Source organism: Chiloscyllium plagiosum, unplaced genomic scaffold, assembly GCF_037043375.1.
Source record: "Chiloscyllium plagiosum isolate Xiang-an unplaced genomic scaffold, Cpla_swu_hap1 HiC_scaffold_18, whole genome shotgun sequence".
Lineage (NCBI taxonomy): Eukaryota > Metazoa > Chordata > Chondrichthyes > Orectolobiformes > Hemiscylliidae > Chiloscyllium > Chiloscyllium plagiosum.
Window position 1 is genome coordinate 26935897 of NW_028270156.1, and position 16682 is coordinate 26952578.

At 43.2% G+C, this 16682-nt stretch overlaps 1 protein-coding gene across 5 annotated transcripts in view; it reads right to left on the reverse strand.

The window, feature by feature from the left end:
* The window catches only part of dnajc24 (DnaJ (Hsp40) homolog, subfamily C, member 24), a 101594-nt gene extending 85310 nt beyond the window's left edge, over window positions 1-16284 (reverse strand). Inside the window, exons 1-3 of one of the 5 annotated variants that reach the window (XM_087996369.1) lie at window positions 16205-16284; window positions 12643-12717; window positions 10963-11110 (exon numbers count right to left, since the gene is read on the reverse strand). In XM_087996369.1, the coding sequence (XP_087852495.1) occupies window positions 10963-11070 (108 nt within the window). In that variant the 5' untranslated portion in view covers window positions 11071-11110; window positions 12643-12717; window positions 16205-16284. The other 4 variants (XM_087996367.1, XM_087996368.1, XM_087996371.1 and 1 more) reach the window with 4 other exon arrangements.
* Between the last annotated feature and the right edge of the window lie 398 nt (window positions 16285-16682).

A 16682-nucleotide genomic window follows, 5' to 3' on the forward strand; every position in this document is an offset into this window, starting at 1 on the left:
CCATTTTAAAAATATCCTTGGCCTAAAAAGGTATTCAATTCCACCTCACACTGGGAAAGTGAGTTTGAAAAACTGACAATCTTCACAGAAAAAAATAATTCTGGTTATCTTCTGCTTAAATGAATAAAACATAAGATTTAGGAGCAGAAGTAAGCCATTCAATCTACTGTATTGTGTTTGTACCACCATTTCATAAGATCATAGCTCATCTGATAAATTTCAACTCCACTTTCCTGCCTTTTCCTTATAACCTTCAATTACCTTACTGATTTAGTCTATCTCAACCTTTATATATTTAATGACCCAGCCTCTACAGCCATACATGATAAAGAATTCCTGAAAAGTCAAACTGTGGTCACTTTCCAAAGATCCAGCTTGGTTTCAATCCGAATTGAAAACATTTCATCATTCTGCAGTTGACAGCACTTTGAATTAGTATACAAGAAACCCGGTAGACCTGAGGAAGTCAGTGGAATCCAGCATGTTTTCAGACCCTTGACAAACAGGAATGTTTTTGTTTTCACATTTTGTTTTAAAAATCCACACTGCAGAGGCTTGTGTTTCATCGTTGTTTCTACATTTGGTATTAAAGGGAATATAGTTCTAATTCTAGATTACAGTTTATATATTAACCTGCATTTGCTACTCGTTTTAATGACAGGTTTTGTATTATAATAAATTGATTATTTTGAGTTCATTAAAAGAAACCTGGTGAACAGTCCTTTTGTTCTGGATAGCAGTACAAAAGGGAATAAATTGGCCATGTTGGTGATTAAGTCAACACATTTATACAAATGGTGTGATTGGTGGAGCAATGGGGCTTGATTACCAGTATATTTCTCCTGACACAGTGGTAACAGAATAAAGGAGACAAATACATTATTTTCCAATCTGAGGAGACATTTCCATTGTCGAGGGAGTTTTAGGAAATAAAAACCAATGCATTTATTATTTCAGCAGCCACATCTTTTAGAACTCTAGGGTGAAATTCATCAGGACTTACGGACTTGCCAGCTTTTAGTTCAAATAATTTTCTCTTTTCCTGGTGAATTCCTCCTTCCCTTTCTTCTTCTGATTCATAATTATTTCTGGGTTACTGATATGTTACTTATATACTCAATAATGAAGGCAAGACAGATAATATCACTTCATCAAACAATGTGTTATATTCCACTATCAATTCCCCAGATGCACTTTCAGAGGACCAATGCTCATTTTATTTACCATTTGCCTTTGTAAATGCCTGTAGAATATTACATCTTTTTACATTTAAAAAAAAAGTCATTCACAGGATATTAAGGGCAGCATGATGGTTCAGTGGTTAGAACTGTTACCCCACAGCACCAGTGAACTGGGTTCGACTCCAGCCTGAGGCGACCATCTGAATGAAGTTTGCACGTCGCCCCCATGTCTGCCTGGGTTTCCTCTGAATACTCTGGTTTACTCTCATAGTCCGCAGGTAGCTAGGATAGTGAAGGTGGTGTTTGGTATGCTTTCCTTTATTGGTCAGAGTATTGAGTACAGGGGTTGGGAGGTCATGTTGCGGCTGTACAGGACATTGGTTAGGCCACTGTTGGAATATTGCGTGCAATTCTGGTCTCCTTCCTATCCGAAAGATATTTTGAAACTTGAAGGAGTTTAGAAAAGATTTACAAGGATGGTGTCAAGGTTGAAGGATTTGACATATAGGGAGAGGCTAAGCAGGCTGGGGCTGTTTTCCCTGGAGCATCGGAAGCTGAGGGGTGACCTTGTAGAGGTTTACAAAATCATGAGGGGCATAGATAGGATAAATGGACAAAGTTTTTTCCCTGGGGTGGGGGAGTCCAGAACTACAGGGCATAGGTTTAGGGTGAAAGGGGAAAGGTATAAAAGAGACCTAAGGGACAACCTTTTCACGCAGAGAGTGGTATATGTATAGAATGAGCTAGTACATTCTATGGTGGAAGTGGTGGAGGATAGTACAACTGCAACATTAAAAAGGCATTTGGATGGGAATATGAATTGGAGGGATATGGGCCAGGTGCTGGCAGGTGGGACTACATTAGGTTGGGATATCTGGTCGGCATCCATGGGTTGGACCAAAGGGTCTGTTTCTCTATTACTCCATGTGCAAATTAGGTATATTGGCCATACTAAACTGCCCCACAGTGTCCAAGGATGTGTTGGGCTAGATGGATCAGGCATAGTAAATGTGAGGTTACAGGATACAACAGAGTCTGGGTGTGATGCCCTTGGTGGATTCGTATGAATGACCTTGTTCCACAACGTAAGGTTTCTATGATTCTATGAGGATGTGCATAACAGCATTTATATCCATTTCTAATTGCTCTTCAGAATGTATATGTGAGCTGCCATCTTGAACCACTGCAGTCCATTTGATATAGGTATACCCAAAGCAGGATTGGGAAGAGACTTCCAGGATTTGAACACAGTGAAGGAACAGTGATATTGTTCTAAGTCAGGAGGGTGCCTGACATGAAGTAGAACTTGCAGTTTCCAAGTATGTCCTTCTCGGTGGTAGAGTTCACAGGCTTGAAAGGTGCTTTCTAAGGAGCCTCAGTGAGTTACAGAGTATTACAGCATGGAAAGAGGCCCTTCAGCCCACTGTGTCCATTCTACTCAGAAAGAACCCAAGTAAACTAATTCCATTTCTTGGCACTTGACCTGAAGCCTCATATGTTGCGGTGTTTCTAGTGTTCGTCTAAATACTTCTTAAATGTTGCAATGGTTCCTGCCTCTACCAGCCTTTCAGGTAATGAATTCCAGATACTCACCAGCCATTGAGTGAGAGAAGTTCTCCATAATTCCCTCATTAAACCCTTGTTGGTTACTTAAATCTATGCTTCCAGGTAATTGATCTCCCTAAGGGAAGAAATGAATTCCCATTGACACTATAGCTCTTCATAATCTTGCACACCTCAAACTAGTCTCCCCTTAGCCTTCTCTGCTCCAAGGAAAACAATCCTGGCCTATATAGGATCTCTTCACAGCCAGAATCTCCTCTGCACATCTCCAATGCAATCAAATCCTTCCCACAGTGCGATGGAAAGAACTCTATACAGATCTCATCAGAAATATTATATCCACTGCTGCCACTGTATATCGAGGTGGAGGGAGTGAATATTGAGGATGTTAGGTGGTGTGCCAATCAAGTGGGCTGCTTTGTGCTGATGGTGTCAAACTTCTTGAGGTTTGGAGTCACAGCCATCCAGGCAAGTGAAGAATATTCTAGGCTGGAAATGTGTTGCTGGAAAGGCACAGCAGGTCAGGCAGCATCCAGGGAACAGGAGAATCGACGTTTCGGGCATAAGCCCTTCTTCAGGAATGAGGAAAGTTTGTCCAGCAGGCTAAGATAAAAGGTAGGGAGGAGGGGCTTGGGGGAGGGGCGTCGGAAATGTGATAGGTGGAAAGAGGTCAAGGTGAGGGTGATAGGTCAGACTGGGGTGGGGGCGGAGAGGTCGGGAAGAAGATTGCAGGTTAGGAAGGCGGTGCTGAATTCGATGGATTTGACTGAGACAGGGTGGGGGGAGGGGAAATGAGGAAACTGGTGAAATCCGAGTTCATCCCTTGTGGTTGGAGGGTTCCTAGCCGGAAGATGAGGCGTTCTTCCTCCAACCGTCGTTTTGTTGTGGTCTGACGATGGAGGAGTCCAAAGACCTGCATATCCTTGGTGGAGTGGGAGGGGGAATTGAAATGTTGAGCTACAGGGTGGTTGGGTTGGTTGGTCCGGGTGTCCCAGAGGTGTTCTCTGAAACGCTCCGCAAGTAGCCGGCCTGTCTCCCCAATATAGAGGAGGCCACATCGGGTGCAGAGGATGCAATAGATGATATGTGTGGAGGTGCAGGTGAATCTGTGGCGGATATGGAAATTTCCTTTGGGGCCTTGGAGGGAGGTGAGGGGGGAGGTGTGGGCGCAAGTCTTGCACCTCCTGCGGTTGCAGGGGAAGGTGCCGGGACTGGAGGTTGGGTTGGTGGGGGGTGTGGATCTGACGAGGGAGTCACGGAGGGAGTGGTCTTTACGGAATGCTGATAGGGGAGGGGAGGGGAGGGAAATATATCCTTGGTGGTGGGGTCCGTTTGGAGGTTGCGGAAATGACGGCGGATGATGCGCTGTACATGGAGATTGGTGGGGTGGTAGGTGAGGACCAGTGGGGTTCTGTCCTGGTGGCGGTTGGAGGGGCGGGGTTCAAGGGCGGAGGAGCGGGAAGTGGAAGAGATGCGATGGAGGGCATCGTCGACCACGTCGGGGGGGAAATTGCGGTCCTTGAAGAAGGAGGCCATCTGGGTTGGGCGTTTTTGGAACTGGTCCTCCTGGGAGCAGATGCGGCGGAGTCGAAGGAATTGGGAGAATGGGATGGCGTTTTTACAGGGGGCAGGATGGGAGGAGGTGTAGTCCAGGTAGCTGTGGGAGTCGGTCGGTTTGTAGTGGATGTCCGTGTTGATTCGGTCGCCTGAGATAGAAATAGAAAGGTCGAGGAAGAGGAGGGAGGAATCGGAGACTGTCCAGGTGAATTTGAGGTCGGGGTGGAAGGTGTTGGTGAAGTGGATGAACTGTTCAACCGCCTCGTGGGAGCACGAGGCGGCGCCGATACAGTCATCGATGTAGCGGAGGAAAAGGTGGGGGGTGGGGCCAGTGTAGTTGCGGAAGATGGATTGTTCCACATATCCTACTACACTGGCCCCACCCCCCACCTTTTCCTCCGCTACATCGATGACTGTATCGGCGCCGCCTCGTGCTCCCACGAGGAGGTTGAACAGTTCATCCACTTCACCAACACCTTCCACCCCGACCTCAAATTCACCTGGACAGTCTCAGATTCCTCCCTCCCCTTCCTCGACCTTTCTATTTCTATCTCAGGCGACCGAATCAACACGGACATCTACTACAAACCGACCGACTCCCACAGCTACCTGGACTACACCTCCTCCCATCCTGCCCCCTGTAAAAACGCCATCCCATTCTCCCAATTCCTTCGACTCCGCCGCATCTGCTCCCAGGAGGACCAGTTCCAAAAACGCCCAACCCAGATGGCCTCCTTCTTCAAGGACCGCAATTTCCCCCCCGACGTGGTCGACGATGCCCTCCACCGCATCTCTTCCACTTCCCGCTCCTCCGCCCTTGAACCCCGCCCCTCCAACCGCCACCAGGACAGAACCCCACTGGTCCTCACCTACCACCCCACCAATCTCCATGTACAGCGCATCATCCGCCGTCATTTCCGCAACCTCCAAACGGACCCCACCACCAAGGATATATTTCCCTCCCCTCCCCTCCCCTCCCCTATCAGCATTCCGTAAAGACCACTCCCTCCGTGACTCCCTCGTCAGATCCACACCCCCCACCAACCCAACCTCCAGTCCCGGCACCTTCCCCTGCAACCGCAGGAGGTGCAAGACTTGCGCCCACACCTCCCCCCTCACCTCCCTCCAAGGCCCCAAAGGAAACTTCCATATCCGCCACAGATTCACCTGCACCTCCACACATATCATCTATTGCATCCTCTGCACCCGATGTGGCCTCCTCTATATTGGGGAGACAGGCTGGCTACTTGCGGAGCGTTTCAGAGAACACCTCTGGGACACCCGGACCAACCAACCCAACCACCCTGTAGCTCAACATTTCAATTCCCCCTCCCACTCCACCAAGGATATGCAGGTCTTTGGACTCCTCCATCGTCAGACCACAACAAAACGACGGTTGGAGGAAGAACGCCTCATCTTCCGGCTAGGAACCCTCCAACCACAAGGGATGAACTCGGATTTCACCAGTTTCCTCATTTCCCCTCCCCCCACCCTGTCTCAGTCAAATCCATCGAATTCAGCACCGCCTTCCTAACCTGCAATCTTCTTCCCGACCTCTCCGCCCCCACCCCAGTCTGACCTATCACCCTCACCTTGACCTCTTTCCACCTATCACATTTCCGACGCCCCTCCCCCAAGTCCCTCCTCCCTACCTTTTATCTTAGCCTGCTGGACAAACTTTCCTCATTCCTGAAGAAGGGCTTATGCCCGAAACGTCGATTCTCCTGTTCCCTGGATGCTGCCTGACCTGCTGCGCCTTTCCAGCAACACACTTCCAGCTCTGATCTCCAGCATCTGCAGACCTCACTTTCTCCTCAAAGAATATTCTAGGCCACTTGTCATTTGTACCTCATAATTGGTGAACAGGCTTTGAGGAGTCAAGAAGAGTTACATGTCACAGAATTCCGGACTTTTAAAATGCTCTTATAGTACGGTATTGATACTGATATGGCTGTTCCAGTTCAGTTCTGTTCAATGATAAACCATTAGGTGTTGACAGTGGGGGATTCAGCTATGGTAACCTTCTCCTGTATTCCAATTTCTCCCTTCTTATTCATTATCTCGTCATCCTTTGCTGTTCTTTATACTCTGTCCAAGTTCCTGACTTGCAATTCATTTTTGCAGGACTACAACAGATATTACCTTACAATTTAATAAATTTTAAGCTTTTTAATTGGCTACGGATGGTACACTTTTCCCTTGCATTGTCTCTCACTGAATTAAGGTTAGCTTTCCCAAAATTTGGCTAAGTGTCAATTTCAGGGGAATTTCATGGAGGGTTTCTCTACAATCTTTACTCTCACAATTTTTTGCTGAACACCTCACTGAGTATACATTGCACTTCCATTCATGACTCTCATGCAATTTAGTAGTCAGGAGCAGTGAAATGCCAGGACCTTACACTGTTCACACCATTAATACCATACTTAAATCCCAGCTGCAAACCATTTCAAATGCTGCCAGCCTTATCTGAAGTAGTCATCCAGGTCAATGCTTTGTCCGCAGTCTAGTAATTGCACAGCAGTGCTACAAGAATGTTAATGACATTCTACAGTCTGCAAAGGGTAACTGCCACTGTCTTGTCCTTGCTACGTCATACTTGATCCTCTGCCACTGCCCCTCTCTCTCTCGAAGGTACAAGGTTTACTATTCGAAGTATTGCATGCAGCAGCTTTCCTCAAATTGCTCTCACCCACCTCAACTTGCCAAAATACTAATGCTTCTTCCCTCTACTCATTCAGAACACCTCAACACTTTTCATAACCGAGAACAGACTGACCACAGTTCCTCTTTACTGAACTAAGGGCTGCTCCCCTTTGAACTGCTGGACATGTCAATTTGATTGAAGCACATGCAGGTGTAGCATTCACACACTAACATGTGCATCCCCTTGCCTGTTCATTGTTGGCAGACAGGAAAAGCTAGCTGGCTTTCAGTGTGTAATAAAAGGCAAGGCTAAACAAGTCAAAGATGCTGTGAACATCCAAATAAATGCAGTGAGCGAACACGAAAGAAAGCAAGAAAAAAGGCCAGAGATGCACCCTATTCTGATACATGAAATGAGCACCTGTCCCTGCACATAAAGTAGCACTGCAATGTAAGGTGTCGATGAGTTTCGAAGTGCAGTACAGGCAACCCCCAGGCTGCCAAGTTGATTTGTACGCAAGTTGGACCACAATACAGGAAAATATAAAATAGCTGTTCATAAGTAAGTATGGGGAAACATTCACATGTCAGATCTTTAAAATTAGTATTAATACACTCCTGCATGGGATCACATTCATTAAGTATGAGCAGTCATAAGTCCTCCTCTATTGAAGAAATGAATTTCAACGTGAATTAGGATGAGATGTGCTATGATTATGTGGTGAGGTGCTTTTTTGATGCCAACCTCTGTGGACGGAGGATACAGGCATTCACTGCCTATGGGGTGTGCTCTGAGATGTTAGGAAATGCACGTAAAGATGGAAGCTTAGAGAAGAGCTGTGACTATCAGGTGGTCACTTTGACTTTCAAGCAAGGAATTGGCATTGTCTAATTTGTCTCTGGTACCTGGGAAAATAGCAATGTGCATAGAGGTGGTGAGATTAGATGATAATGAGATGTTAATATTTTGCAAATAGGTTCCTGCTACTCACTAGTGAGATTCTGATCCCGCTATTAAAATCGGATTTTCTTTCCTTGACATTGAATATCTCATTTCTTCAAACTCTCATTTTCCCAACTTTCTCACCACTGACCTAGTCATTCACAGACTGATAAAATTCAGTTCCACACATTGTTAGTATTTGGGAATTTGGAATCTAAAGGTAAATATGCTTTTGGTTTTTGGTTCTGTGATGGTCAACTTACATCATTAGTACCTTACTGGACTACAAAGACTAGATCCTACCCCATCCACTGCAGTTCTCTTCCAGCCTAAAGTAGATATCATGAACCCTGGCACCAGGTAGGATACACAGCTGTCTAGATTTATGATCTCAACTGTCAATTCCCCTGACCAAACCATCTTTATACTTCTACAAAATTAATGTTCAACTACACTCCTGTTCCACTCCTATTCACTCCTTTCTTGATTATGTGATTATACACTTCGTTCCTGAGAAGTACAGACACATCCCTAAATCCAAGATCTTCAAGCCTCTGTGAGGAATGATTAAAAGTATTACATTCAAACAGCAAAGAAGAATACAGCACAGGAACAGGCCCAGCTACCCTCCAAACCTGTACTGACACACTTTGCACTTCCATGCAAAAACTGTCTTCACTTACAGGATCCGTATCCTTCTATTCCCTTGCTATTTACGTATTTGTTTAGGTGCTTCTTGAATGCTGCTATTGTGTCTGCTTACACTCCTCTGGCAGTGCCTTTGTGCAAAATACCTGCCTCGCACATCTCTTCTAAACTCGCTGCCCCCCTGCACCTTGAACCTATGTCCCCTAGTAATTGATACCTCCACCCTGGGACAAAACCTCATACTTTCTACATTATCCATGCCATTCACAATCTTATAAATTTGTATTAGGTCGCCCCTCAACCTCCTGTGTTCCAGTGAAAACAAACCCAGTCTATCCAACCTTTCTTCATAGCTAAAATACCCCATATCAGGAAATATCTTGGTAAACCTTTACTGTCCCCTCTCCAAAGCATCCACATCGTTCTGGTAGTGTGGTGATCAGAACTGTACACAACATTCCAAGTATGGCCTAACTAAGGTCCTATAAAGCTGCAGTATAACTTGTCTATCCTTATATGCAATGCCCCTTGCAATGAAGGCAAGAATGCCTAAGGCATTTTTACCACCTTATCTACCTGAGCTACCACCTTCAGTGATCTGTGAACCTGCACACTCAGATTCCTCTGCATATCAATACTCAAGGGTTTTGCCGTTCACCATATAATTTCCACCTGTACTTGACCTTCCAAAATGCATCACCTCACATTTGTCTGGATTAAACTCAATCTGCTATTTTTCTGGCCATGCCACCAACTGATCTGTGTCCTGCTGTATCTTCTGACAATCCTCCTCACTATCTGCAACTCCACCAAACTTTGTTTTGTCTGCGAACTTACTAATTAGACCAGCTACATTTTGTTCAAAATCATTTATTTAGATCACAAACAGTAGAGATCCCAGCACTGATCCCTGTGGAACACCTCTTGTCACAGCCCTCCGTTCTGACAAGCATCCTTCTACTGCTACCATCTGCCGGTTCTGTATCCAGCTTGCCAGCTCACCCCAATACCATGTGACTTCACCTTTTGTACCAGACTGCCATGAGGGACAACATCAAAGACTTAACTGAAATCTATGTAGACAACATCAACTGCTTTTCCCTCAATCATCTTTATCACCTCCTCAAAAAACTCAATCAAGTTAGTGAGGCATGACTTCCCCTGGACAAAACTTTGCTGTCTATCACTAATAAGTTAATTTGCTTCTAAACGTATTCAGACTGATCGCTGAGAATATTTTCCAATAATTTCCCTACCACCAACCTGACACTTGCAAGCCTGTAATTTCCTGGATTATCCCTGCTCCCCTTCTTAAACAATGGGACAACATTGGCTATTCTCCAATCCTCTGGAACTTGTGGCCAAAGAAGATACAAAGATGTCTGTTAATGCTCCAGCAATTTGTTCTCTTGCCTTCCTCAATATTCCGAGATAGATTCCATCAGGACCCAGGGTCTTATCTACCTTAATACTTTTTAAGGTGGACAACACCTCTTCGGTTTTAATAGTAAGGTTTGCCCAAAAATTTGAAACTCCCTTCCCGGAGATCATCCTCCACCAATTCCTCCTCTTTGGTGAATACCGACACAAAGTATTCGTTTAGGACCTCACCTACCTATTCTGGTTCCACAGATTCCCTCCATTGTCCTTGAGTGGGCCAACCCTTTCCCTGGCTACCCTCTTGTTTTTTTATGTATAAAAATCCTTGGAATTCTCTTTAATCCTGTTTGCTACTGCCCATTAAATATCCATTTTAGCCCTTCTAATTCTTTGCTTAAGTTCTTTCCTAATATACTTCAAGGGCTTCATCAGTTCCTACCCTCCTAGACTTTATGTATGCTTCCTTTTCCTTTCTGACCAAAGTCATAACATCCTGGTCATCCAAGGTTCATGTAACTTGCCATACCGATCCTTCATTCTCACAGAAAAGTGCCACTCCAAAGGTATGTTTATGTCAAGTCACAAAACTCATGACAAATATGCCACCATAAATGTCCAACGGATCAAATTTTCTCTCCAGCTTTCAGTCCCATATTGTTTTGGACCAGGACGGATCTTCTCAGTCAGGTTAGATCAGTCATTGTTACTTCAGTACAACATTCAGCAGTACAACTTTTTAGCTTATCATCATTGATCTCATTATTTTTCTTTACCTGCTTCATCCGGTGTCAAAATGGGTCGTTTTTACTAATCAGTTTACGTAACGGAGTTTGCATAGTGTAATTATTTAACTTATAAGATATTAATTCATTTTTTGTTTCAGATTTATAAATACTCTCACATATGGGATTTCTCTTTGATCTATCTTTTGCGGCTTTACCATTCACTTAAAACATTACCATTATTCACCTGCTAACGGTGAAAAACAAACAGGAGTTATGCTGCTTTTCAATACACGTTCCTGCTCCACAAAAAAAAACTCACCAATAGGGCTAGTTTCTGATAATTTTGTCTGAGCTCCTGCATACTGTGTGTCGGACTTGCACCAAGAATTTCATACCAGTCCTTTTGAAGAATATTTTCAGATGTCATCCTTCAGCAGCTTTTCACTTTCGTATTGTCAGAATAGTTTCTTGAAAAGTAAAACAAACATGATGGTAATTGATTTTCGTCCTGTATATTTAATTTTGTACCTTGACAACATGGAACAATAAACAAACTTAAAAATGAAGTCTAGAAAGCAGAATGACAATAAGAAAAGAACTTTCATCAATCCAGAATTCTTTAATAGTCAAGGGGAGAAAGATTTTTTCAGAAGCTAACAATGTATTTTCCTGCACATATTTTTTAGAATTAAGGATCCAATGGGTACTAATATTTAGCAGATGAATTTCATCAATTTCACTACTTTCTTATTCTTTTTCAATTTCTCATTAAGCTATCTCTATTTGCAAATCACACAAGGCATGGGGGTTCATAGAATAGCTTCCAAAAACAAAATTTGTATGATAAGCTAACAGTATGCAAGTGTTTAAGAGGAAGCCAGACCAACATCTAATGGAGAAAAAATGCCACAGTCAAAAATTTAAAAGTGGAAAAATGGAACAAGGCTCGAGTAGATCATAAGCACCAGTATGGACATTTTGAATTGAATCCTGTTTCTGAACTTGTTTATCCTCTGTACACCGTTCTGTCTTTCTTGAGTTTATAAAGTCCCATTCTCCTACTTTGTTTGAGCCGTTTGTTGTATTCTTCACTGTGACGATCCGGTATCATTTTAAGTGCTTTGATCAATTCAGTATTCCACACCATTTGTGATAATTTATTCAGAGCTGTGAAAACATTTCAATTTCCCATATTGTGTATCCAAAATTTATCAAAATCGTAGCACCTGGTCTTTGATTTTACAATCAGTAAAAATCCTATTCATTAATATGTTTATTTTATCATTCTGAACACCCGAGGAAATTGCAATGTCAATATCTCAGATTTTGGAAATGAAAATATATTTGTTCAAGTCTTTCCTTGATATTCAGGCCAATCATTCGAATAATTTAATTCACAGTTGAGGGAGCAATCTTCATTTTTAATAATTTTTGTATTTTCTCTAAATCACTGCTGTTATCTAATAGTTACTCAGTTCCCACCAATATCAACTTATGTTTCTGCACTCTGATGTGCAACATTATTAATGACTGTTCACAAATGTGAGGTATATGCCAGGTCTAATTTCACTGTAAAGAATGTCAGATTCACAGTTGCTGAATCTCTTCACATTCAACTTCAAATCTTGCTATGACATAGAAAATCACAAATCATATTTAACTTCATATTTTAAAACAAGGTTGGTATATAGAAAGAAATTCAAATTGAAATGATATTTTGCACTGTCACCAGAAATTATATTTTAAACTCATGAAAACTTGTTTTGTGAAAATATTGCCACTTAAAACAGCACATGAAGATTGCAATATAAGCAATAAATGCTGAAAAACAGAACAGGCTAGGCAACATCTGTGAAAATAATTATTATTTTATAACATTATATATTCTGATACTAGGATGCAAGTTTTTTTAATCACATGATAAAATCAATAGCTGGATTATGAATGCAGCGCACCTGGGGACTTTTATTGTACATTACAGGATGGCACAATACCTCACCTTGTTGCTTTACAGTTAAAACATCTGTAACTGCTTCAATTCCATTCAGGAAAATTGCATCAGTTTTCAGTAGAACTACAAAGAGGGACAAAAAGAAAATAGCAAAATCAGAAAACATTAAGAGCATTTTTTTTAATAAAGCAAGTTGATAGAGCAGCAGATAAAATGACTGATGCGGCACAAATGAACCTCAATTCTCCAATTATACAGTCAGAGAGCTGTACAGCATGGAAACAGACCCTTCGGTCCAACTCATCCATGCTGACCAGATATCCTAAATTAATCTAGTCCCATTTGCTAGCACGTGACCAATATCCCTCTAAACTCTTCCTATTCATATATCCATCCAGATGCCTTTTAAATGTTATAATTGTGTACCAGCCTCCACCACTTCCGAAGCAGCTTATTCAATACAGGCCCCACCCTGTGTGTGAGAAAGTTACCCCCTAGATTCCTTTTAAATCTTCCCCCCCTCTCACCTTAAACCTATGCTCTATCGTTTTGGACTCACCCGCCCTGGGGAAAAAAAGCTTGGCTATTCATCCTATCCATGCCCCTCTGGATTTTATAAACCTCTGTAAAAGGATGCTGTGAAACTTGAAAGGGTTCAGAAAAGATTTACAAGGATGTTGCCACAGTTGGAGGGTTTGAGCTATAGGGAGAGGCTGAGGCAGTTTTCTGCAGTGTCGGAGGCTGAGGGTCAACCTTATAGAGGTTTATAAAATCATGAGGAGCATGGACAGGGTACAGAGACAGGGTCTTTTCCCTGGGGTGGAGGTGTCCAGAACTAGAGAGCAAAAGTTTAGGGTGAAAGGGGAAAAATTTAAAAGGGACCTAAGGGGCAACATTTTCACACAAAGGATGGTGTGTATGGAATGAGCTTCTAGAGGAAGGAGGAGGAGGCTGATACAATTACAACATTCAAAAAGGCATTTGGATGAGGTTTTAAAGGAATATGGGCCAAGCGCTGACAAATGGGACTAAATTAGGTTAGGATACCCCTGGTTGACATGGACAAGTTGGACTGAAGGGTCTATCTCCATGCTGTACATCTCCATACTCTATAACCCAAATGTTCCAATCTGGATCCAAATACAGGTAGACAACCCTTTATCCAAAATTCCAAAAGTTCCAAAGTCCGAAGGTTTTTTTTTGTAAAGTTTATTTTCTCATTAACAAGGTTGTTTGGTGTCCAAACAGTTAACCCAAGTCCACACCCACTCGATGCGTGTCACTCAGATGCAACACTGGGGGCATGGCCCAGCACTGGCAGGCCTCAATTTTGTTTCAGAGCCCATTTTACTCACAGTAAGTCTATTCTTTGGAAAGATTTTTTAAAAATTTCACCATCAAACTGCCAATTATTTTGAAATGCGAAAAATTCTGAATTCCGAAAACCAGCTGGTCCCGAGCATTTCAGATAAAGGATTGTGCATCTGTACCTATTTTTGCCATGGTCAGGGGATTAGATCATTCCTTAACCTAAATTCTAGAGAATAAAGGCCTAATTTATCCTCATAATGTACTCCTGAAATCAAGGTATCATCCTTGTAAACCTGCTTTGAACTCCCTCCAGGACCAAAATACCTTACTAAGGTGAGGTGCCCAGATCTGCTCACAGTCCTCCAAATGGAGTCTGACTCGAGTTTTGTATAACTGCAGGAAAATGTTTGCATCCTGATACTCCAGCCCCTTTACATATGAAGGCCAGCATTCTAAGAGCCTTCTTGACTATTTTCTGCACTTGTTTAGGAATTTGAAAGAGCTATGAACCTGACTTAGATCCATGATTATTAGACTACTTTGAATTGATCATCTTTCCTTATTTATCAGTATATGAACAAGGAACAAGAGCCTACTCCACCATTCAATAGATCATTGCTGATTCTAACCTCAACACTACATTTCTGCAAATCCTTGATAATCTTTAACCTCTTTGTAATCAAGAATCTATCTAGGAACAAAGTTTCAGAACCAGTGACCTGAATTGACTTTGTTTTCTCTCCACAGATGCTGCCAAATCTGCTGAGTTCCTCCAGCAATTTCAGATTTGTGTCCATGCACCAGAATGGGGGAGGTGATGGTCTAGTGGTACTATTGCTAGATGTAATCCAGAAACCCAGGTAATGTTCAGGAGACTCAGCTTCAAATCCTGCCACAGGAGATGGTGGAATCTGAATTCAATAAATATGTGGAATTAAGAGTCTAATGATGTCCCCTGCAAGAAAAACCCATCTGGTTCACTAGTATCCTTTAGGGAAAGTAACTACCATTGTTTAGCCAGGTGACTCCAGATCCACAGCAATCTGCGATTGACTCTTAACTGCCTTCTGGGCAATAAATGCTGGTCTCGCCAGTGACGTCCTCATACCCAGAATGTATTTTGAAAACAAATTTTTTTTTAAGAATCCAACTAGCTCGGCCTTTAAAAAAATTAAAAATTCTGCATCCACTGCGTTTTGAAGAAAGGAATTCTAAAGACGAGCGAATTTATATAATTTCCCTCAACACCTAATATGTTTCTGTAGCACCTGACATAGTAAAACAACCCAAGACATTTTCACAGAAGCGTTTTCAAACTAAGTTTGACATAATCCAATTATATTGTGCAACTGTGCCGAAATTGAACGGGGGCCGTCAAGTTAATGCCTTTGCTCTACATTTTTGTTGAATTTTGTAACTTTTCTCCCACACACAAACACAAGAGCTGCAGAGATTCTGTAGTACCAATCACTCACAACAGGTTACAAAGTATTCCAAATGCACGATGTTACTTGCTACAACGGCTCGCATCCTTTCTGTAGTCAGGAAATTATAGGATCAAATCACACACACCGGGGTTTTGAGTCTGTATGTCTGACGGAGTGCTGCACTCCCCGCGGTACCATCTTTCGGGTGAGACGTTAAATCAAGATACCGTATGGTTCAACTGCACTTCAAGCCGAGAGGATACCAGGGCCGCCTCGTATCTAACCTGCGCACGGATTATTTGCTTAACGGCCGCCTGTATATCCCGATCGCCTCGTTAGTCACAGCGGTGCTGATACCTTGGCGCAGCCCCGCCTTTCAGGCCTGGCCGGCTTCTGTCCCCGCGCTGTGGCCACGAGCCCCTCGCACGCGGGGTGACCGGAACAGCGGTTACAAGCCGACGCCACTCGGATCGGAACCAAGTGCGGGGGCTTCAAATGCTGCCCGGAAGCGAGACGCTGTTGCAGGACCGGAAACCTTTGAGTGTCGGGAACCATTATATTATTTTGACAGAAGGAAAGGAAGCCGTTGTGGGCGGCGCGCGCTGAGTCGATCGGAGAATTCGCCTCACGAGCAGAAGCTCCAACCGAGTGGCCTACTCCATTTTTATATTAACTACCAATGCATGGAAGGGATGTGAGCCATGTGTGCGGGTTAACAACAAAGGCCGCAGGAGATTGAGGAGGTGGCTCAAGGGCAATGGGGGGCGTTTGGATGGAGGGGTTTCGATTTATTAGCAGAGAAAAAGCACACATTTGGATAAAAATTGAAAGAACAGTGGATCAGAAACAAAAACAAATTGCTGAAAGCTCACCAGGTCTGGCAGCATCCGTGAAGAGAAATACGAGGTGGAGTGAACCTTAGAACTGCAAATGGGTAGCACGGTGGTTCGGCATAAATCATTGACTAATGTTATCAAACAACTGAAATAGGCACAAAACAAAAAAAATCCAAAGAACTGTAGATGCTGGAAATCAGAAATGAAACTTTTTGAAGGGTCCAGATGGATCTGAAACATTAACTCTGCCTTCTTGCCACAAATACTGCCAGGCCTGCTGAGTTTTTTTTAAGCAGTTTCTGATTTTGTTACTGAGATAGGCAGGTTGGGCTGAGTGGCCTCATGTGATGTATGATTATGTTGGAGATAGGAGGGCTGGTTTAGCACGGGGTGGAGCTAGCGATATGGAATCAGTGGTATGGGAATAACAATGGATTCTGGGGTATGTGATAAAAGGTCAGCTCTCGGCTTGGAGAAAGAAAGATTTTGGTATGAAGTGAGGTCAGAGTATAGA